The 20,813-nt window shown below is 42.8% G+C and overlaps 1 protein-coding gene across 1 annotated transcript in view; it reads left to right on the top strand.

Moving 5' to 3' along the window:
- CHCHD3 (coiled-coil-helix-coiled-coil-helix domain containing 3) overlaps positions 1 to 20,813 on the top strand; it is a 262,793-nt gene that overhangs the window by 89,899 nt on the left and 152,081 nt on the right. The window contains exon 4 of the mRNA XM_037165866.2: positions 3,447 to 3,564. Within this exon, the coding sequence (XP_037021761.1) occupies positions 3,447 to 3,564 (118 nt within the window). The remainder of the gene's footprint in view (positions 1 to 3,446; positions 3,565 to 20,813) is intronic.

Below are 20,813 nucleotides of genomic sequence, written 5' to 3' on the forward strand. Positions count from 1 at the left end.
CTCAGTGTAACTGGGATTAAATCACACTTGTGACACTCACAGCGTGGCGGCTCGGCCCTCGTAGGCTTCCACTTGTCTTGGGCTGTTTCTGAAGTCCCCCAGTTTTCTGCCGCTCGTTTGCCATTCATTCCTTCATGCACTGGCACACGCAGCAAGTATGTGCCGAGCACCTACCGGGGAGCGGGCATCGGGTATAGCAGGGAATGAAAGCCCGCCAGGCCCCTGTGCTTGCGGCGCTTACAGACACGTGGGAAAGAGAGAAAGGCACGTGCAAGGATTGTTGGGTTTTAGAAAACCCCTGAAGGGAATAACAAGAAAGCAGAACTACTTTTTGGTGAAAATTTTGGAGATTTTCTTCTTTCCTGAAAATCACTGCTTTCTTTGTATTCCTGACCCTGTTGTGGGTACTGTTATTATTATTGGTACTTACTGGGTGGGCCAAAAAGTTTCATTTCTTTCCTTTGATGCCTCTAGTAGTGCTTAGTTGTCTAACTTCGTTTGAAACAATTTTGTTAGATTGTATTGTCACAGCTGTCATATCAGTGTGCATTTAAAAAAACATCAAAATTGGTGAATTTTTGTGCGGCCATTTTAATATTGAAAATGGAAGAAGATATACAACATTTTTGGCATATTATGCTTTGTTATTTCAAGAAAGGTAAAAAGCACAATTGAAACAAACAAAAAAAGGATTTGTACAGTGTGTAGAGAAGGTGCCGTGACTGACTGACTGACTGAACGTGACAAAAGTGGTTCGCGAAGGTTCTACTTTTGACATTTTGGCCAAAGAATTCCCTGCTGTGGGGCTGCCTGACGCAGTGGGGATGTTTAGCAGCGCCCCTGGCTCCTACCCGCTAGAGCTAATAGCAGGAGAACAGCTGACATACTCCAAATACCAAGTCAATCAAGTCATTGGTGAAAATGTGTCTTTTATTTTATGGAAAAAACTAAATGGACTTTTTGGCCAACCCCATACCTCACATCTGTTGAGTGCTTATTCTGTTACAGCCTTTGTGCTGAGACCTTTGTGTATCGCACCTTGGAAGGTGGTATTTCACCATTGCATTGTACTCTCGAGAATGACAGGACCCAGGGACGTGAACGGAAGTATTCATGCTGAGCGAGGGAGCGGCAGAGCCTCGATTTGGACCCGGAGTCCAACTCCAGAGTTTGTGCATCTCTTCCAAGTGTCGAAAGCTGAAGAACCTTTATTTTTTATTATAGCAGTGAAGGTTTTTGTGCTCAGCTTTTTGTTTTTATTTCACTAAGTGGGCAAAACTTTATGACATTTCTTAAAAGTTCAGCCACTTTTAAGTCCATTTGTAATGAAAATTTATATGCCATTTGCAAGTGAACTCAGGAAAAATATATTTATTATTAAAATAAACTTTTAAAATGTGATATACTGAATGTGGTAGACATGAGAACAATCTACTTGGATTTGTTTTATAATGTAATTTTTATAATAGTCTTCCCTGTGCATTTAAAGTGCCTTGTGAGCACAGTGCTTGTCATCTGGTAGGTGATCCGTAAATGATAGTAATTTTTGGTATTTTACTTTCTACCTCACTTGTTAAGTAGATAATATTTTTTTACTTGCAGGCGATAGGCTTGTACAAATGCTTTAACCGCACAGTTTGGTAATAGGAGTCAGTAACCTTAGCAGTTACCAGCACAGTATTCTCATGTGAACCACTCCATTTTTAATGTCACTCACCTTTTGTATTTCTCCAGCATTGATTTGGGTACAGCTACATTTTGGTACGTGGTGGCAGCAGCCCACAACCTTTAGTGTGCATCAGAGTGACCTGGGGGCCTTACCAAAAGAGGGTTTTCTGCTCCCCCCAGCCCCCGCTGCCGAGATTGTGGTCCCGGTAGGTGCGGGCCGTAGGTGTGGGCAGTGTCTGGGAGCTTTCATTTCTAACCAGCTCGCAGGTGTGCGTATGCCCAGTGAGTCGATGGGTGGAATCATGATGTTGCTGCTCTTATTGTGAAATTTACTGTGATGTAATACAGAGAAATTTGGCTTGTGTAAGTCTAATTTCTTATTACTTAAGAAAAAATTTCCTAAGCAGTTACTTTTGCATTCAAGAATTTCAAAGTGCTGGTTTTAATTGTTTCTATTATTTATCTTTATTCAAGAACACAAAAACAAGGTTTAAGGGAATACATGATAACTTTGGAATATATTTTACAAGGTGATTTTACCTGTTGTGATTGATTTCTGAGAATTATAGGGTATCAGGATGATGTAGCAATTTAAAAATAGTAACAAATTTTTTTTCCTTTGGCCCTTTCCAAGAATTTTTAAAACTTAACTTTGATAGACTAGTATTGAGTTCAATTTGTTGCTCATCATTTCCACTTACAAAGTAGATTTCACTCAGAGTCTCACTTATACCGACATAACAATTTTACCTTTTCAAAGCATCACTTAAACCTTTGGGGATATGATGGTATAGAGGGGTTATTCTCTCCAAGAAGAAAAGGCAATCAGAAAATCTTTGTCCATGAAATTAGACTGAAAAGTACTCTCATTTATCTGAATACCTTTATGTGCCAGGCTCTATGGTGAAGATCGGTGCCAACGTAATTTATCTTTTTCAGGTACAGTGAGGGGTTTTAGTGAATGGTAACTTAATATGATCTAATTGTGTGATGAGGTTACTGATAAACCCAATGCAATTGGATGCTTTATTAATAGAATGAGCATTGTGTGCAGGTCTTGGGAGGTACAGTTCTGCTGTTTTATTTTGCTAGATGGGGTCTGCTGTGTTACAGGTCGTTTGGAGCCCAGGGACACCTTGGGGTGGTTCCAGAGGTGAGGGGCCCTGCTGTTGAAAGGTCGGGCCAGTTTTGCATATGAGGACTGTTGGCAAATGGGAGTTATTCATTGGGAGGGTAGACACCTTAACTTTTAGTTGCCTGCTGCAGTATAAGGTCCAGGAGGACAGGGGCATGTCCGTCTTGCTCAGCACTGCACCCCCAGCGCCTCCTACAGCGCCTGCTGCGTGTTCCACGAGCAGTTGATTTCAGCCCGTTTTGAGATGGAAGAGATGGTCACTTTCAAATATTTGTCCTGTCAATGGCTCGTTAATTAGATTTCTTATTTATATCTCCAGAGGGCAGATAGGGGCACCAGGGATGGAATTTTTAGGTGGGCAGATTTCAGTTTCACATAAGAAGACCTTTGTCTTCTTTAGACAAAGAAGAAGACCTCTGCCAAAACCAGCTTGGCAGTCATGTGGATAAACTGCATGTATTTGAATTGTTTTAAATGCCCAGGAAAGTTTGCATGGGGATTTACTAGAAAAGGCACTTGCTTTTGATAAACTGGAGGTCAAGGTGATTTCAACTGGTTCTATTTTTATTTAAGTATTTCATTAAAAAACAATGTCAACTATGAAGTGTTTTCTTTGTTAGTTAGACCTTTCTTGTCTTTTCAGACTAAAGCAAGGCAAAGACCTGGAGCGCGAGAGGGCGCTGGCCAACGAGCAGCTGACCAGGGCTATCCTCCGAGAGCGGGTGTCCAGTGAGGAGGAGCGCACCAAGGCAAAGCACCTGGTAAGCATTAAAAACCGAAGAGAAGTGTCCAGTTCACGGGGAAATCCCTGATGTTTGGGAACAGCTCCGTGCTCCATGCCAACAATTAGTGTGGATAAAACTCATGTTCCTTTGCTGAGGTTTCCTTTGCCGTTTACAAATAGTGGACAGTTTGCTGAGATTAACCATGAAGGACTTTTTAAGGCAGGTACCTTCAGAACGAGTACAGTACGAGTCAGTGCGGAGACACAGGTCCCGCATCTTGCCTGAAGGGGTGGTGTGTGTGTGTGCAGTGGCCCTCCTCCCTCCCCTCTGACTTCTCTGTACTGACAACCCTGGGCCTGCTCTGGCAACCGTTGGCTGTTCGTCTGGGAGGTGTCCGGCAAAGGTCCGTCACTCTCTGGGACTTAGAAAGGGGAAAACATAGAGCCAGAACTTTGGGGAGCCATTGGGTTTTTTAATATTTTATTTATTTACTTTTAGAGAGAGGGGAATGGAGGGAGAAAGAAAGGGTGAAATGTGAGGGAGAAGCACCCATCAATGGCCTCTTGTACGCGTCTCGACCGGGGACTGAACCTGCAACCCAGGCGTGTGCCCTGGTCGGGAATGGAACTGGCGACCTTTTGCTTTGTGGGACGATGCTCCAACCATTGAGCTACACTGGTCAGGCTGGGGGAACCTTTTTTTTTTTAAGAAAAGAAGAATTAAAACTTTTTTTTTAATTTTAAAGATTACATAAGCATGTCTAAAAATGATTATTAATAGAAAGAAAAACTTAAAAGGCACCCATCAGTCTGTCATTCTCATGCAACCACTGTTGACACTGGGATGTATTTCCCTCTGAATGAACAGTTTTTCTTCCTAGGTCTGTTACATATTTAAGAACTTGGATAATGCTTTATGTAGTGTTGAGCATCAGGAACATTTTCTTATATGTAACCAAATGTTCTTCTGAAATGTAGTGTTTAATGGCCAATAATATTCTGTGTTCTGTGTGCAACATAGTTTATTAAACAGTTTCCCATTGTTGGATAAAAGAAGAAGTGCTCTGGATGAGGCCCGGGTCCCGACTGCTCACGCCCCACTTCAGCCCTTCCTAGAAACCACGAGCAACTCCTCAGAACTGTTAGTGCTCGTCGGTGAGAACTCACGGGGCAGTCAGCTGTGATTCTGTGCTACAGAACTGTGAACGCACGACTGGGAGGGTGTTCTTAGTTCAGCAGGCGGTGGGGAATTGTTAGAAATTTCAGGAAGAGGGTCAGTTTCTGTTCTCCTGATCTCTCTCTTGGTCCTTTCTTTGAAAGGCTAATCTATGACTATCCCTCTTAAAAAAGAATGAAAGGAACTTAGTGTGTGATGAAGCCACTGTTTCGGTGAGTCACCCAGGGTCCAGGCTGAATGAGGAAGCCATGGAGCTAGAATAGAGGTGATGGATTAAGGAATGTCAGGTGACTGGCTGGTAGCCACCGTGAAGAACGGCACAGGTTGAGTGGAATTGAGGCTGGGTGATGTGGCAGGATGGCCGTTTGTCACAAAGGGGGGATAATTTTAGAATTAAAGACAATAGTGCTGAGTAAGGCAGTCACTGCCAATAGCTGCTCTACTCCTGAGAGTCATTTTCACCGGCGTCACAGCCTCCTAATTGGAAGGCCAGGGTGGAGTGGAGATGGTCCGTGGTGCGTGTGGTTGGGGAATGTGGGGTTAAGCTTCTTAGTTGCTAGGCGGTGCAAGGGTCCTTGGTTGGCATTTTTCTTTGTGCAGCAGCTCTTGCCTCTTATCGTTGAATCACTCTTCTCTCTACTAGGATTGCATCTAATGTAGAGGGTCAGACATTTGAGCAGTAGTTTGTGGCCACAGGAACATGGCCGTGTACAGTAATTTTGGTACCCCATGACTCCAAACATATTTATCAAACTGCCCCTTTATTGTAATTATTCGTTATTATAGAAAACACACATGTTCAGTGGGTCAGGGTCAGAAAACAGACACAAGAACATTAAATCACTTAAATTACTGCTCTCCAGAGAAAAATTACTGTGAAGTTTTCGGCTTACTGTTTTTATATTCTTTTCACACTCCATTAAGTCTGTAAAAAAACATTTATATTAGTATGGGTATATGTATATCCCCAACCATAGGTGATAATAAACATAGTCTTGTATAACTCTTACCATAGCCTTCACATTGAAAAAATTAGACTCTATGGTAAAGGTCTTTCTATACCAATAAGTATATATTTGTGTGATCATTTTTAATGGTTGAGTATATTTCACTAGATTTTCCTCTAACTATTAAAATCATATAGGACATTGTAGAGAACTTGGAAAATATAAAAATTATTAAGGGACCCCCCCTCACATCCATCAAGATGGCTGCTGTCAAAAGGACAGACGATGACAAGGTTGACAGTGACGTTGTGGGAAAGTAACAGGGCTCGGCCGCTGTGGACGGCAGCGTGGCAGCCCCTCCGGAAATTGAGGGATAGAATTATTACGCGTTTCAGCCGTCCTGCTTCTGGGTATGCACCCAGAAGAAGAGAAAGAAGGTCTCAGAGATATTTGCTCGCCCACGCTCATAGCTGCGTCGTTCACAGTAGCCAGACAGTGGAAGCGGCCCACGGGTGGTACAGCAGATGAGTGGATGGATAAAGGAAAAGGCGGTGTGTCCAGGCCGTGGAATGGCGTTCAGCCTCAAGAAGGAAGGAGATTCTGACACGTCCGGCAGCGCGATGCGCCCTGAGGACATTGTGCTAAATGAAACCAGCCGGTCACAAAAGATACTGTGCGGCCCCCCTGCGTGAGGTTTCCCGAGTCCTGAGATTCCTGGGGACAGTGAGTGAAAGTGTGGGTGCCAGGAGCTGGCGCAGAGGGACGGGGGAGAGCTTTTTAACGGGTGTGGGGTTCTCGTTTTGCAGCATGAAGAGGATCCTGGAGATTGGCTGCACAGCAGTGGGAATGTACTTTACATTCCTGAACTGTGTGTACCCTTCTAAATGGTTGAGATGGTAAATTTTATGTGTATTTTACCACAATTGAAAGCTAGAAAAAGTTACCAAGAAACTAAGCAATATTGCACATATAATTAATGTTTAGGGTTATGAAGTTCCCTTTGGCTTTCCCCCCATGGGTGCCGCCTGGGTTTTCCGATTCCGTACCCCACCGCCTTCTAAAAAGAGGGGTGTGGACCTTCAAGCCTTCTGTCGTCCCTGATTTTAATGCCAGGCTGGGGGAGCGGGCATCCTCTGAACCTGTGAGTCACGTGAGAGTCACCCCAGGAACATTAACATCGATCCGCTGTGAGTGCTGAGTTCCTGCTCCTGTCGTCCTTAACCCTAAGATGTGGGACTCTGAGAGATGGCCAAACATTGATTTGTTCCTCTTTATCTAGAACCCCAGTGTTGCAGCCTGTGCGAAAGTAAAGGTTAGGTAGGTTTCACACATTCGAAGGAATTGGAAAGCTGTCTTTCAGGAAAACTAGGGGGGAAAATCCCCAAACTGATGTGATGTTGGTACCGTCAAATAAAACCAACGCCTCCTTCCCTCTCGTCCCCTCCCCCTCCCCGACAGCTGCCATTTAGATGGCTGTCTCCTTAGATGTGAGCTCAGGCTTTCTCCCCACAGTTGTAGCAGCTGGCTTTCTTAAAGCTCTTTGAGGGGCAGTGTCATGGTCGCCCTGTTGTTGAAGGTTTAAGATAGGATCCGATCGAAACTTTCCCCTTTGGAAGTATTGCTTTAGCTGGAGAAGCCATAAATCCTGCTTTAGATTCAAGAAGAGCGCACCAGCGCCTCCTCCTGCCTCTGACCGGTACCAGTATTTCAGTCAGCTGAGTTTACCCAGAGGTTCGGGGGAGGCAGTTCACCCATCATTTTACCTCCACGAAATATTAATTAAAATTCACATTAAAGCCATGCTTCTTAGGAGCAGGAAAGTACCTTTGTAAAGAATGAAGACCAAAAAAAGAGGAACCCCGTACAGTTAATGTGATTTGCCATTTTGTGTATCTTCTAAGATATCATGCATATAAATCTAATTTGCTCTGTCATTAGGGTTTTTTTTGTGTGTGTGTGTATATATATATATATATATACTCACACACACACACACACACACACACATCAAAGAGCAGGGAGTTGCCTTCTTCTGACTTTGCAATTATATTTGATTTCTTTTTTAAAATGTCAATTAAAATTTGATCAACTCTTTTTTCTTCTCTAATTAGGCTGTTTCAACGTTAGTCATTTCTCCTTAAATTTAAACTTGAAAAGAAGCCCTACTTAAGGGAGTAGTTATGAAATATTCTGGAGTTTATAAACTTAAATGTGCAATACTATTCTTCATTCTTTGGACAGACGTTTTATTGAGTACTTACTGTATGTTAGATTGTGGAGACATAAAAATGAAAAGACAAAATCCTGTCCTTAGAGAATTCACAGTATAATGTGGGAGACAGATATATTTAAAATAACGTTAAAAAGTGTTAAGTCTGGTATAGAGCCATGCTGCTTACATTTCTGTGAGAAGTCTCACTTTTGTGAAAAGGGCTTTCTCTTAACTCATTGCTACATCTTCATTTACTCAGTCAACACACACTTGAGTGCCTAATATTTATCAGTGCCTAGCACAGAGTGAACAGTCAACAACAACTTGTTGATTAAATAAATGGAATTTACTCAAGCCCTGGAAATGGGAGGAGAGGAAATGGGGACGAACAGAAAAGATTTCCTAGGGAAGTGGTGCCTGAGCTGAGTTCTGACGTGTAGGAACTGCTCGTGGGGTTGAGGAGTCGGGGTGGTCCGGCCTGTGATGGTGCAGGCAAAAGCAGGGAAGCGTGGGGCGGTGGGGCACCGCAGGAGCTGCCGAGCGGGATGTGCAAGGAGTGTTGGAGGAGGAGGTGGAGGAAGTAGGCACGGCTGAGGCTGTGAGTTCCATAGACCCCTGGACTGTCTCTGTCCGTTCAGGGGTCACTCGCCAGATCATTAGGTATTTGGGTCCCTTTCCACGTTCCCCTCCCTCATCAGTTTATTAAACTCTGTGCCAGGCCCTGTTAGTTGCTGGAGATGCGCAGGTGAAGGAAACCTGTTGCTTTTCCTCAGAGTCTCCAGGCAAGTGTAGGGTTTGTGGGGAAGGTCACCTTGGGCTTATTTTTCTATTTGTGTTATAATTTTGAATTTGTAAGGCCTCATAGGGTCTAGAAAAAAAACACTGAAAAGGATGGCAGGTGGATGCATAAATCTAGTTTTTGCAAATTTAAGTGACTGTTTCACCAAATTGTCACTTTTCATCCCTAGTTTCCTTTTTGTCTGAAATGCACCAGTGAAGCAATCAGGAAGAATTGATTAATTTTGTGCTGTGTCCTTTTTAGTGTTTTGTTTGTGCTTCAAACTGTGACAATCGAGATTTCATGGTAAAAGAGAAAAAGGTTTTGAATGTGGGATCTGGAGGGGAATGACTAAAGTTGATAAGAACACCACCACTGTCCAAATATAAGTGAGGTCCTGCCCAAGGGCAAAGGATACAGTTGGGCTTGTAATTTTAACATGATCATAAGGTTTATGCCCTATGTTCTGTGTAAGAAGCAGTGAGTGATCAGTTGGGGCTTTTAGTGTCATTGAAATTATCCCGATGAATGAAGTGACAGTGTAGCAGCAGTTGTCCTGGGTTCTTTTCTTGGCACTTGAAGATGCTTACATTTTTAATTTTTATTTTTTGCTATTTTTGGGGTACAATTTAGTACTTTGATTTTAACTCCTGCCAATGCGATCCCTCTGGGTTATACGTGCTGCGTGCCCAGCCTTCTTGCTTCAGACCACAGGTGGCAGACACAAGGCCCGTGGGCCGAATCCAGTCCGGCCCCTTGTTTCTACTCGGCAGCAGTGCTGAGCTCCTTGCCCCTAGTTAAGGAGTCGTTACATTTATACAGCCCTAAAATTACCTTCGGTCCTTTGAAGGCAACCGTGCAGCTGATGTGGCCCCCAGTGAAAATGAATTTGACACCCCCGCTGTAGATGCTAAGCCCCAACTGTTTCCACATGCATGGAGTATTAATTTGCTTTCAATTTCAAAAATGAAGTTGGTGGTTCTGAGTTGTGCTTTTGGGCACTGTTTTAAATGCAGAGTTTCTCCTTTATGTTTCGGGGGATCTAAGCCAGTTTGATATATTTTCCTCAATATTATTAGTAAGAATGGGACCTGGGATCCATCTGCAAGTCTCCATTCCTCATTCAGTTGCTATCTTATCAGGAAATTTAAAGGGCAGCATCCCTCAAAACAGGTGGGAGCAGAGTGCGCTGCAGCCTTGTGCTTTCTGTGTGCATGGCTTCAGCAGGCCATTGTCATTTCCAGCACAAGGCATCTTTTCTCTTTATGTTCTTTGTTATTATGCGTGGCCCTGACTTCCTGTGTGCATTAAGGCAACATTATTATTGCCAGATGGTATGCATAGAGCTCTGTGAAGGGATTGTTAATCATAGAGTGTTAGCCCGGGAGGGCCAGGGCAGCTTCAGGTATGGTAGTTTGCTATTGCAGTAGGAAGGAGACATGTTTTGTCTCAGTCTGCCAGCCTAGCCTTTACGTTAAAGACCCAGAGAAAGAACAGGACTGTTATTACAGATTTCAGTATTGTTCATATACCGAAAACTTAACCAGCTGAACATCTTTTTCTCAAGTGTATGTAGTCAAATACCCTACTCATGCAGCTCTGCAGAATTTCCTAGGATCTTAACCTTACCAAATAGCCTTAGAGAAGCAGGACAGCAGGCAGAGCAGATACGGAGGGGCCTGCAGAAGAGAATGGCTGAGCATTCTGGGAGCGGAGATTAAATTTCACTGTCAAGACTGGCAAGTCAGTCCAGTGGACACAATGTAGAGGTGACTGCAATTTGCTCCTATTGCTTCTTTCTAAGGGACTGTCTCAGCCTGTCTGACCTTGGTGACAAAGTGATTAGAGAATAAAATAGCACAGTTGAGTATAATGCTGTTGATGTTCTTGCCAACAACTAGTTGTGTTAAAGACAATTATGAGGAGCAACTCTGCTTAGGATGTGCTGTCATATGTTCATCCAATATGCACTTTCAAAAATGCATCAAATTTCTTGCAAGCTGGTTGGCTCAGGGCAAGTCTGTTTGAGCAGTGGCCTGTGTGGTAGCCCTGCCATAAATAGCATATTGACATCCCGTCACTCGGGTCATTATGGGTGTCACGGTGAGGTATGGAGAACACCGAGTAAAAATCCATAGATAAAGATGGTGCGAAGAGCTAGTTATAATTCCATCTCTTTATAATGACCTGGCATTTATTGTTAACTTATTTGCTTCACTGCCTGGTCTGAAATGAACTATCATTAGGGCCTTGGAATTTTATTGAACTAACATCATAATCTCAATTCCTACTGAAGAGGCTAAGAAATATGGTCCTGAGTGTTCCCCTTAACCTGTAACAAATTAAAAGTTTAACATAAGCATAGTGAATTCCATCAGTCTTTAGGAATCCCAAATAAGAGTTTTGCACATTGTGTTTTGAATGAGACTGTCAGGCAAATGTGTTCCTTTGTGTTCAGCATCGATCTTTCCACTTTGTCTTCGATGGCTTCGATGTGTCAGCTCTGACACAGCCGTGGGGAGTTGCTCCCAGCCTGTCGTGTGTGAACCTGTGGTTTCGTGGATTCAGTAGTGAGTTGTACAGCAGTGATGTTGAGTGTGTGACATGCCAGGTGCAATGTGGTCTGCTTCGTTTTTGTTTACTGGACGTTAAATGCTTCATAATGTTAGACATTCTTGAATAGCTCTGTATTTATTCCTATACATACCTGTTTTTATTGCTAAGGTATGATTCTTAAATGGAACCGAGTTTGCTCTTTCTGTGTTTGTTTATTCATTTACTTATTTTTAGAGAGAGGGAAAAGGAGGGAGAGAAACATCGATGTGAGAGAGAAACATAAGTTTCTTGGCGTTTTGAGCTGTGCTCTGCTTTGAGGATGGGAGAGTATATGTTCATGTATCCTGGGTTATTCCTTTAACCATAAAGACGTTCCCTATTTTCCATTATGACTCTCCACTTTTTTCTGTACGAACTGTATTTTAAGGATGACTTCTCCCGAAAATTACGAGGGGCAGAATTACTAAATGAAGTAAGGCCTCCATTCTCTAGAGAGCAGGAATCTGTTTACAAACCTGCAGTATTTATTACATACCTCATTTAGCCCATTCATCATTTTAATAGAAAAATGAGTCATTTTAGATGATTCTGAAATAATTCGAGGTAAGCTACATAGCCCCGGGCAGAATTTGATTTACTCACACAGCACCAAGCTGTTTTCTACAAAATGTAATGGAATGATCAGCACTAATAATTCATGATTACTTGTGGCAAAGTTATCAGATGTCTTCATTGTCACAGAAATTTGTTGATTAGATCAAAAGTTTAGAGTAGTTTTCAAGCTAACTTCTTCCCATTCTTCCATCTTCTGTGACAAATGGTTCCAAAGTCCCACACTTATCTATATGTCTAAATACCCTCTGCTCATTTAAAACGGGCTGTGAATTTAATTCCAGACTTGTGTTTAATATTCTCTCTATAAGAAAAAACACCAATCCGTGTCACAGGGCCACTTTTATTGGAGATAATAAACCTACTTAGATGCATTTTCTGCTTAGACATTACACATTAATCCTTTCACCATTTGCTTAGCTGGCCTGGTTCTTAGGAACAGAGCCAGCCGGTCACCTGGAACCATAGCTTTAAACCCACAATGAAATACAAAGTGTTTCCGGGTGGTGCCGTCATGCTCGTGAGCTTTATTAGGAACCAGCATCACAGCAGAAAACAGATGATATTTGGTTTTAGTACTTTTTATTTAATGGAAAGCTTTTGGGTCCATTATCTTACCTGGTGTTAATTAATTCTTGATATTAATGGGCATTATTCCTGTTACAGATGATGAAACAGGTGCCAACAGACTGTGAACCTAAAGGCTGCATAGGGAGAGAGCTCCAAATTGGATCCCCATTGCCTAGGTGATCTTATTTGGGGCAAAATTTGGCAAATTTACTATTGCTATGTTTTTAAGCCGTAGTGGATTGGACCCACTCCTAGGGGACTTTTAGAGACAGGCACGTGGACACAGCTAAAAGTACTGCAGACATGAAGAAGGCATTAAAAATGCATGCACATGATAAGCACACACATGTGCAAAGTAAACAGCATCATGGCATGGTGGGCCTTCTCAGCAGAGAGGGAGACAGCCCTGGCCACTCCACTGGGCCTGGGCGTCCCTGGTGAAACAGTATATTCGTAATCATGTCACTATGAGGGTGGTAGGCCTGGGTGGCGAGAACAGTCTGGTTAAGAACAGGGAATGGAGTAATACATGTTAGAATTAAGTTTTCCGTTCAGTATTCCAGAAAATTTCTTCCCCGTGAATCTCTCTGCATTGCAAAGGACACTGGCTAAAAGGAATGTTATTGTGTATTTCTGTAATGTCATTTTGAGTGGACTTATTTAAAAAGTTTGCTGTGGTCTGGTGTAGTAGGGAGAGGTGGTTGATATAGATACAGAAGACCTGGTTTGTAGCAAGTACTTTGCCCTTAGAGAAACCAGTTCACAAAGGCAGAAACTTATCTTTTTTTAATGTGCGTTCTAAACTCTGTATTCAGGGGAGCTGAGAGATGACATGACCGTCTTTCTGCTTTGGATAATAAAGATGCATTAATCTGGTAGGATCCTTGTTGAGAACAGAGATAGGCTTGCTGCAATACATTATCTTTAAGAGAAAATATAATAATATATTTTAGCAGTGACCACTTTACTCATGCAGCAGATTCAGTCAATTTTGTGTTTTATGTTTTCAATTAATTTTTTAAAAGATTTTATTTTTATTTTTAGAGACAGGAAAAAGGAGGGAGAAAGAAAGGGAGAGAGACATTGACGTGAGAGAGAAACATGGGTTGGTTGCCTCTTGTGTGTGCCCCTGTGGGGGACTGAACCCTCAGCCGAGGCCCGTGCCCTGACTGGGAATTGAACCCGCGACCTTTGCTTTCCTGACGATGCTTCAGCCAACGGAGCCACTCTGGTCAGGGCTTCCACTGAGTTTCAAGAGAAATTTAAAGTGAAGATATTCCACAGGTTTTTCTTGTAAAGTCAAGCCCTGAGTAGAAGTTTAAATCATTGACCACTTTGGAGATTTGTTAAGTTAAAAAATATATAAACAAATTTGGGATATAGCTATATAACTATTAATGTATTTTAGTAGCTCCAAAAATAATTTTTATTGACAGCAGGTTAATTAATGTAATAAAAAATAGTTCATTTCCAAAATTGCACCTCTTTCCTCACAGCTCTGGTAGAATGATAGGAAAGAGCCGGTAACTAGTTTTTACTCTAAGTTTACTATTTACAATTAGAAGCTGAGTATAAACATCAGTAGATCATGGATGTGTTTGTGTGTGTGTGTACTGTACTTGTGTATAGGCATGTGGTAAAGGCATTTTTTAAGATGCTGTAAGAAATAGGATTTAAAAGTTTATTTCTTATATTCTTTACTTATAATTAATTTTTAGCTTGCAGAAGAGTTTTAAGGTCAAAGAATTTGACTCAGATTTTTCTACTGTTAAACATTTTTCCACTTGCTTTGTCATTCTCTTTCTACACACACACTCTCTCTCACACTCACACATGTTTTGTGAGCCACTGAGCACGGGTTGCAGACATCATGACAGTTTGCCCCTTAATACACCTACGCTTTACACATTAGTGTGTTTCTCATAGAACCAAGTGTAGTTGTCTAAGTCACGAAATTTGCAGTGATGAAATACTTTAATTTTTAATCCAGATTCCAACAATGTTCTTCACAGTACTGTTTTCCTCCTAGAACAGGGCACATTGTAGGATTGTCTGGTGTCATGTCGTAGAGCATTTTAAACGCGATCTGCAAACCACGGGATCAAGAATGCCATGGGGTCTTCAGTTTTCGAATTCTTGTGTCTTTGCTGGAGTTTTCGGAAACAGGAGAGCAGAATGGACGAGTGAAGCAGGCTGAGAAGTTTCAGGCATGTAGATTAATACTTTATATTGTGGGCGAGGAAACAGTTTTTCTGGATATTTTCTTTCATGAACTCCAGCTGAAACAGCTTAAATGCTTTCATCAGCATCTCTATCGATCCTGCGTCTTTGAAACAGTGGACATCCATGTTGTATCATTCATATTGTCAACGAGCAAACCCTTTTCTGCAGAGTTTTTTGAACAATAATTTAATCTCAAATAGCTCTTTCTCTGCCCCCACCCCTCCAGGTACTACTCCATGTAATTTTAAGCAAATTGCTTTTTTTTATTTTGTGTTCTTTATTTCTATCTCTGTTTAAAACGAGGACGAGGCCACTAATCTGCTTTTCTTTCAAGTGTGCTACCTTGAAGAAAAAAAGACATATATAAATACAGGAACTCTTAGAATGCAAAGTTCTATATACTTATAAATTGACTTTTCATAAAGTAATTTTGCTTATGAATAGGTTACCAATTCCAAGCGTCACATTTATTTTAATTTACTTTAGTAATTTAAGAAAAAGTCCATGTAAAAAAAGAAAAATATTTAAAGTTGAAAGGCTCTGTTTTCTTGGCTAAATTGACTTTTGTTGCTGAAAAGTTACTCTGATTAGTAGAAGTGGTTTAGTGGTAGGTGTGCGCAGGCAGGTGTCCTGTGGGCAGTCACTGCACTGAAGGGTCAGAGAGAGTGTCTTCCTCTTGCAGGTGCGAGGGTGGGGCCTTTCTGCTGATACTTACTTGTTGGCCCAGAATGAAAATGCAGGCCTTGCCAGCAGAATAAACGTAGATTGATTGGTACCATTTAAAAATATCTACACAATTAAATTAAAAGATACAAGTTGATCTATTTTCTGCCTCTAAGAAATGACTATTAAACATCCTAAATTTCTGGGTTATATTGGATTAAACCCTTTTGCTACCTCTAAGTCCAAACATTCATCTTTTTAAAACGTGTTCTTTATGTTCCATTTATTTGTTCAACTCATTAGAAATTGTGGAATTTTTAAAATTTTAGTATTTAGCTCCACCTTGCCTATGTGTGTCATATTTTTCAAATGTTTAAATTGTACTGTGTACTTTTAGTTACACTTACTGGGGTGACATTGATTAATAAGGTTGCATAGGGGTCAAGTGTGCGTTTCTGTGCACCATCTCTGTATTGCATTGTGTGCCCACCACCAACGTCAAATTGTCGTCCGTCACCATATGTTTGGACCCTTTTCCGCCTTCACCCCCTTTCCTCTGGTAACCATCATACTGTGGTCTGTGTCTTTGAGCTCCAGTTTCGTATCTCACATACAAGTGAAATCATGTGCTTCCTGGCTTTTCTGACTGACTTTTTCACGTGGCATAATATTCTCACAGTCCATCCATGTTGTCACAAATGGCAGGGCTCATCTTCTCTTATAGCTGAGTAGTGTTCCATAGCATATATTTATCACATCTTCTTTATCTAATCATCTGTCAGAGGACACTTCAGTTGTCTCCATATCTTTAAAGTTTTTTTAGGGAGAGAAAGAGGCAGAGACAGACAGAAACATCGGTGCTGTCGTCCACTTAGCTACGCATTCGTCGGCCGATGCCGGTGTGTGCCCTGAGTGAACCCGCACCCGCGGCACGTCGGACCGCGCTCTGACCCGCTGGGCTCCTTGGCTGGGGTGGGGGGTGGTCTGCATGTGTTGGCCACTGTGAATGCCACTGCAGTGAACATAGGGTGCATGTCTCTTTGCAGATAGATGTTTTTGAACTTGGGGGTAGATGTCCCAGAAGGGGGATTGCTGGGTCATGATGGTAACGATTTCAGTTTTTTGAGGGGCTTCCATTCTGTTTCCCACAGTGCCTGCACCAGCTTACCTTCCCACGCGCAGTGGGTGTGGGCTCCCATTCTCTCCACATCCTCTGCAACACTGTGTGACCTGTCCTGTTGGTAACAGCCCTTGAACAGCTGCGAGGCTCTGTCTCATTGCAGTTGTCGTTTGCGTTTCCCTGAGAGTTAGTGAAGTTGAATGTTCTTTCAAGTATCTGCTGGCTCTTCCTCTGTCTTCTTGCGAGAGGTGTCTGTTCGGGTTCTCCGCCCATTTTTAAACTGGATTGTTTGGTGTTATGTTGTACCATTTTTTAAAAAATGTATTTTTTTCCTTGTTAGAACTCTCATATACAAATATCTTCTCCCATTTGTTCGGTAGTCCTCTTGTGTTGTTGGCCGTTTCTTTCGATGTGCAGAAGCTTTTCAGTTTAACCAGTCCCATTCATTTATTTTGCTTTTACTTCCCTCGCCCTTGGGGTCAAGTTCAGAAAATCTTCTCCAAGACCAAGGTCCGAAAGTTTAGGGCCTATGTTTTCTTCTATGTAACGTATTGTTTCAGGTCTTATATTTAGGTCTTTGATTTATTTTGAATTAATTTTTGTGCATGGAGGTAAACTGTAGTCTAGTTTCATTCTTTTGCTCGTGCCTTTCCAGTTTTTCCAGAACCATTAACACACAGCAGGCAGCTGTGTATCAGGGGGATATTCTGTGGTGTCCACAGTTTGATGCAAGGTTTCGGGAGCTCTTTGTCCAGGTCTGCAGCATGTGCATTGCAGGAGGTTGGAAGAGGTTCTGGAATGTGTGAGTGTAACCCAGTTTTGGGGGGTTGGAACTCACCCCGCATGTAGGTGGAGTTCTGATGTGATTTGATGTTGCTGCTCGATTATGCCTCCCCCAAAATATACTTTTCACTGATTTGGCATGGCCTCATCTGTGTCTCAGTGTGACCAGGGATTCTTGTTCTCCTCTTTCAAGATAGAATTAAGGAGGATAAGTGCTGAGTGATTTGGCAAGATCACCATTGATACACATCTGTTATCTGGGTGAAAGGTTGCGAGTTATCTCCTAGTTATCACAGTGAGGTCTCAGCCCGATTGCCCCATTGTCGCTGTGGGGGTTTTATAAGGCCTAAAGGTTCTACTTGGGCAGGGCACTTCGATTTTGGGAGGTCTTTTCTGTGCTTCTGGACTGCAGTATGACATCTCCTTTTCAGTAACTTCGAAAGAAGCGAGAAATAAACAGTTGTCGTATGATCAGGTTCAAAATATGCTGTCAGAGACTCCAGCCTCAGACTTGCCCGTCACTGGTGGAATATATTAACATGTCTACAGAAGAATGTGCCAGTCTTTTCAGGATTCAAACTAAGGATTTAAAGATTACTAGTATCATGGGATGCGTGTACAACATGATATTTGATAGAAAAAAATCAGCATGCTCTTTAATATCTGTATAAACAGACAGAAAGCTTGGTATAGGAGTTCAAAATTTTATTTTTTGTTTTACATTTAGAAAATACTTCTGTTTTATTGATTCTCTGAGTTGAATAACTATTAATTTATTATATATGGTTAAAAGTAGACGCCATCAGTCATTAATTTTTACTTTTAGAAGAGTTACATAGATAGAAGGAAAGCAAAGATCCAAAATGGGAAGCCCCTGCCCTGCTCTGACCGTTGTCTGGTCCCAGGGGTGCCCGCCTCCCGCGGAGGTGCTTGGAGCAGCCCGGGGCTCACGCCAGCGCCCTGGCAGGTCCTGAAGCCACATCGCTGGCCTGCAGGAAGGGCCTGTCTTGGCTTGGCAGGAGGTACCATGTGCACGGTCTTCTTGGCAGATGTAATTCGTACTTTAACGTGACAATTTAGCCTTTTAGTTGACAGGTACATCTCTCTAACCTTCAGAGGCTGTTGACAAACGAGGTTTCTAAATGGGAAGTACTTATTTCACCCAAGTAATTAATTCCTTGCCCAGGGCCTTCTGAAAGGTGCCCTGATGCTGTTCCCAGCAACAACCCCTGTGCCGCGTGCTAGCAGCGGAATTGAGAAGGGTGTGCGTGCCCCATGAGGGGAGCCCCACCAAGTCAGGGTTGCTGTTAGGGCTCCAGACCTTGAAGGGACTGTAGAAATCACCCTTACCCAACTTCCTTGCACTTGTAACAAAGGTGGCCCAGGGCTTTTAGGGATGAAGTGACAGAGGGTGGATCGGCACCTAAATCTCTAGCGTCCGTGGTGGTTTGTATCTTCTTCAGTGGTGATTTCCAGACAGGCTGCAGGGGTTGCAGGCTGGAGAATGAGAAGGCTGGGGCTCTCTCTCCCCATGGGGCTGGGTGGGGTTAGAAGCCCCACTGAGGACTGTGCTGCCCCCTGCTGCGGAAGCCAGACACCCAGAGGGCATTGGGACAGGTGGCTCTTCAACAGGACTGTGTGGACATATGCTAATCTTTGTGGAACCCATCTCCTCTGTGTCCCTTTACATGTGACAGTTTCTCAGTGGCCTTTTCTACCATTTATCTACCTTCTCACCTAAGACGCCTCGGTAGTTTGGCAAAGATCACCATTATAACTTCTAGACAGTGAAACTGAGGCCCTGTGCCATAATCTCTCTTAAATGCTAGTGAGAAGGCCCATCCCTCTCAGGTTCATCAGGGATCTGCAAGGCCACTGTTATGACGGCTGAGAGAGTGGGTACGTGTTCCTGGTCTCTCTCTGTTCTTACCTCGAAACAAGCAGGCAGAAGTATGGACATCGAATAATGATCGTTGATGGACCAGACCCTATTGTATGATTTTAATGACTCTGATTGCACTAATGTGGAATCATAATGAAGAGTTTTGATTTTTATAATTTATAATTTAAAACATAACTTGCCTATGATAATCAGTCCCCATTAATTTGGCAAGAGTGATTTTTTTATTCTTGTGTTTCCCTCAGTGTTTACCTGTGTGTGTATTTCATTTGCATTTGTACTCATTAGAGAATTATATATTGAAAGCCTGCTATAATGCTAGGCGCTGTGGTCTCTATGCTGGGGATACAGCAAAACATTTTAAAAAGTTCCAGTCCTATCAAATTGATATTTTAGTGGGAGGAATTGGTATATATCATGCTTAATGCTGATGGTTGAAATACAGATTGGAAAGAGAGACTGATTAACTTTAAAGGAATGAAAGTACTTAACTCAGTGTGTAGTGCTCTAATTCAATTTGATCTTTTTTTTCCTACCTGTGCCTATAGAGTTCTTTATAATTATTCAGGGCATTTTTACTTTTATATTTGAGTTGGAACAGTTTTGATAATTGGGTCAGATGGCACTGTTTTTTAAAGCATTCTTTAAAAGTGTATAATATTATACAAATATATGGGCTTAATACTAGATAAATCTGTATTAGGTTTTGCAGAGAAACAGAACCAGTAAGGTTCTATGTGGAGGGAGGGAGGGAGGGAGGGAGAGGAGGAGGGGCGGGGAAGGAGGCTTTTTAAAGGAACTGGCTCATGCGATTGAGGTGATGTGGTGGTCTGGAGGCTGAAATCCCTTCTGGGGACCTCAGTCTTCTCGGTAAGGACTGCTGCTGTCCTGGTGGCTTTTCTGGGCAGGACCCTGGCACGTCGGGGGCTGGGCCCCAGGAGCAGTGGGGCCTGCGGCTGTGGGCTCCTCCCTTCCCTGCGCATGACAGAGTTCCTTGTTTTGTTTGCGCCAGAGGTGGTACCAGTGAGGGCTACAGTGGCAACCTGTTGGCATTGTGACTTACTCTCTCTCCCACTTCTCAATAACTTGTCTCTGGATGGTTGCCTCCCATAACCTCTGACCCTGTCTCTGCAGAGACACAGGTTCTACCAGCTCTGGCCATCCCCCATGTGTTCCAGACTGCAGGGCCAGAGAGGTGCTTCTACCACGGCCATGATCTTCACGTGGAAATGGCGGATCTCTGTCATAAGGCATAGGTGGCATGTGTTACATGTCCCAAGTCATTCAGTTGAATAGCAACACCTAATTATTAAACCATGGTGTTCATGCGCTCGTTGTGCCAGGCGCCACATCGGGAGCTGGAGGGACGCGGCATCTGGCACAGCCCCTGCTCTCAGGAACCTCAGAGCAACCCTAATACAGGTCACCACGTACAGAACCCGGCAGGCAGGCTGGTAAGCGCGTCGGGAGCAGGCAGCAGACAGCAGACGAGCCCTGGCTCTCTCACCTCCTCGTGTCGGTCCCTCTGTCTGGAATGCTCACCTCTGCTTTCCCACCCACCTCTCTCAGCCTCCTCATTTAAATTTTGCTCTTCATTCCATCTGCTTTGTAAAGTTTTCCTGATTTCATAATTCAGAAATGATCACAACCTTTTCATATTTCCAAAACCCTTTGTTTATAAGTCTATTAGGGCTAGAGCGACGCTGTAATTTATCATTCAAACAGGGACTGTAAAAGGAAGCACT

The sequence above is a fragment of the Artibeus jamaicensis genome, unplaced genomic scaffold (genome assembly GCF_021234435.1).
Source record: "Artibeus jamaicensis isolate MK-2021 breed Jamaican fruit bat unplaced genomic scaffold, CSHL_Jam_final scaffold_3307, whole genome shotgun sequence".
Lineage (NCBI taxonomy): Eukaryota > Metazoa > Chordata > Mammalia > Chiroptera > Phyllostomidae > Artibeus > Artibeus jamaicensis.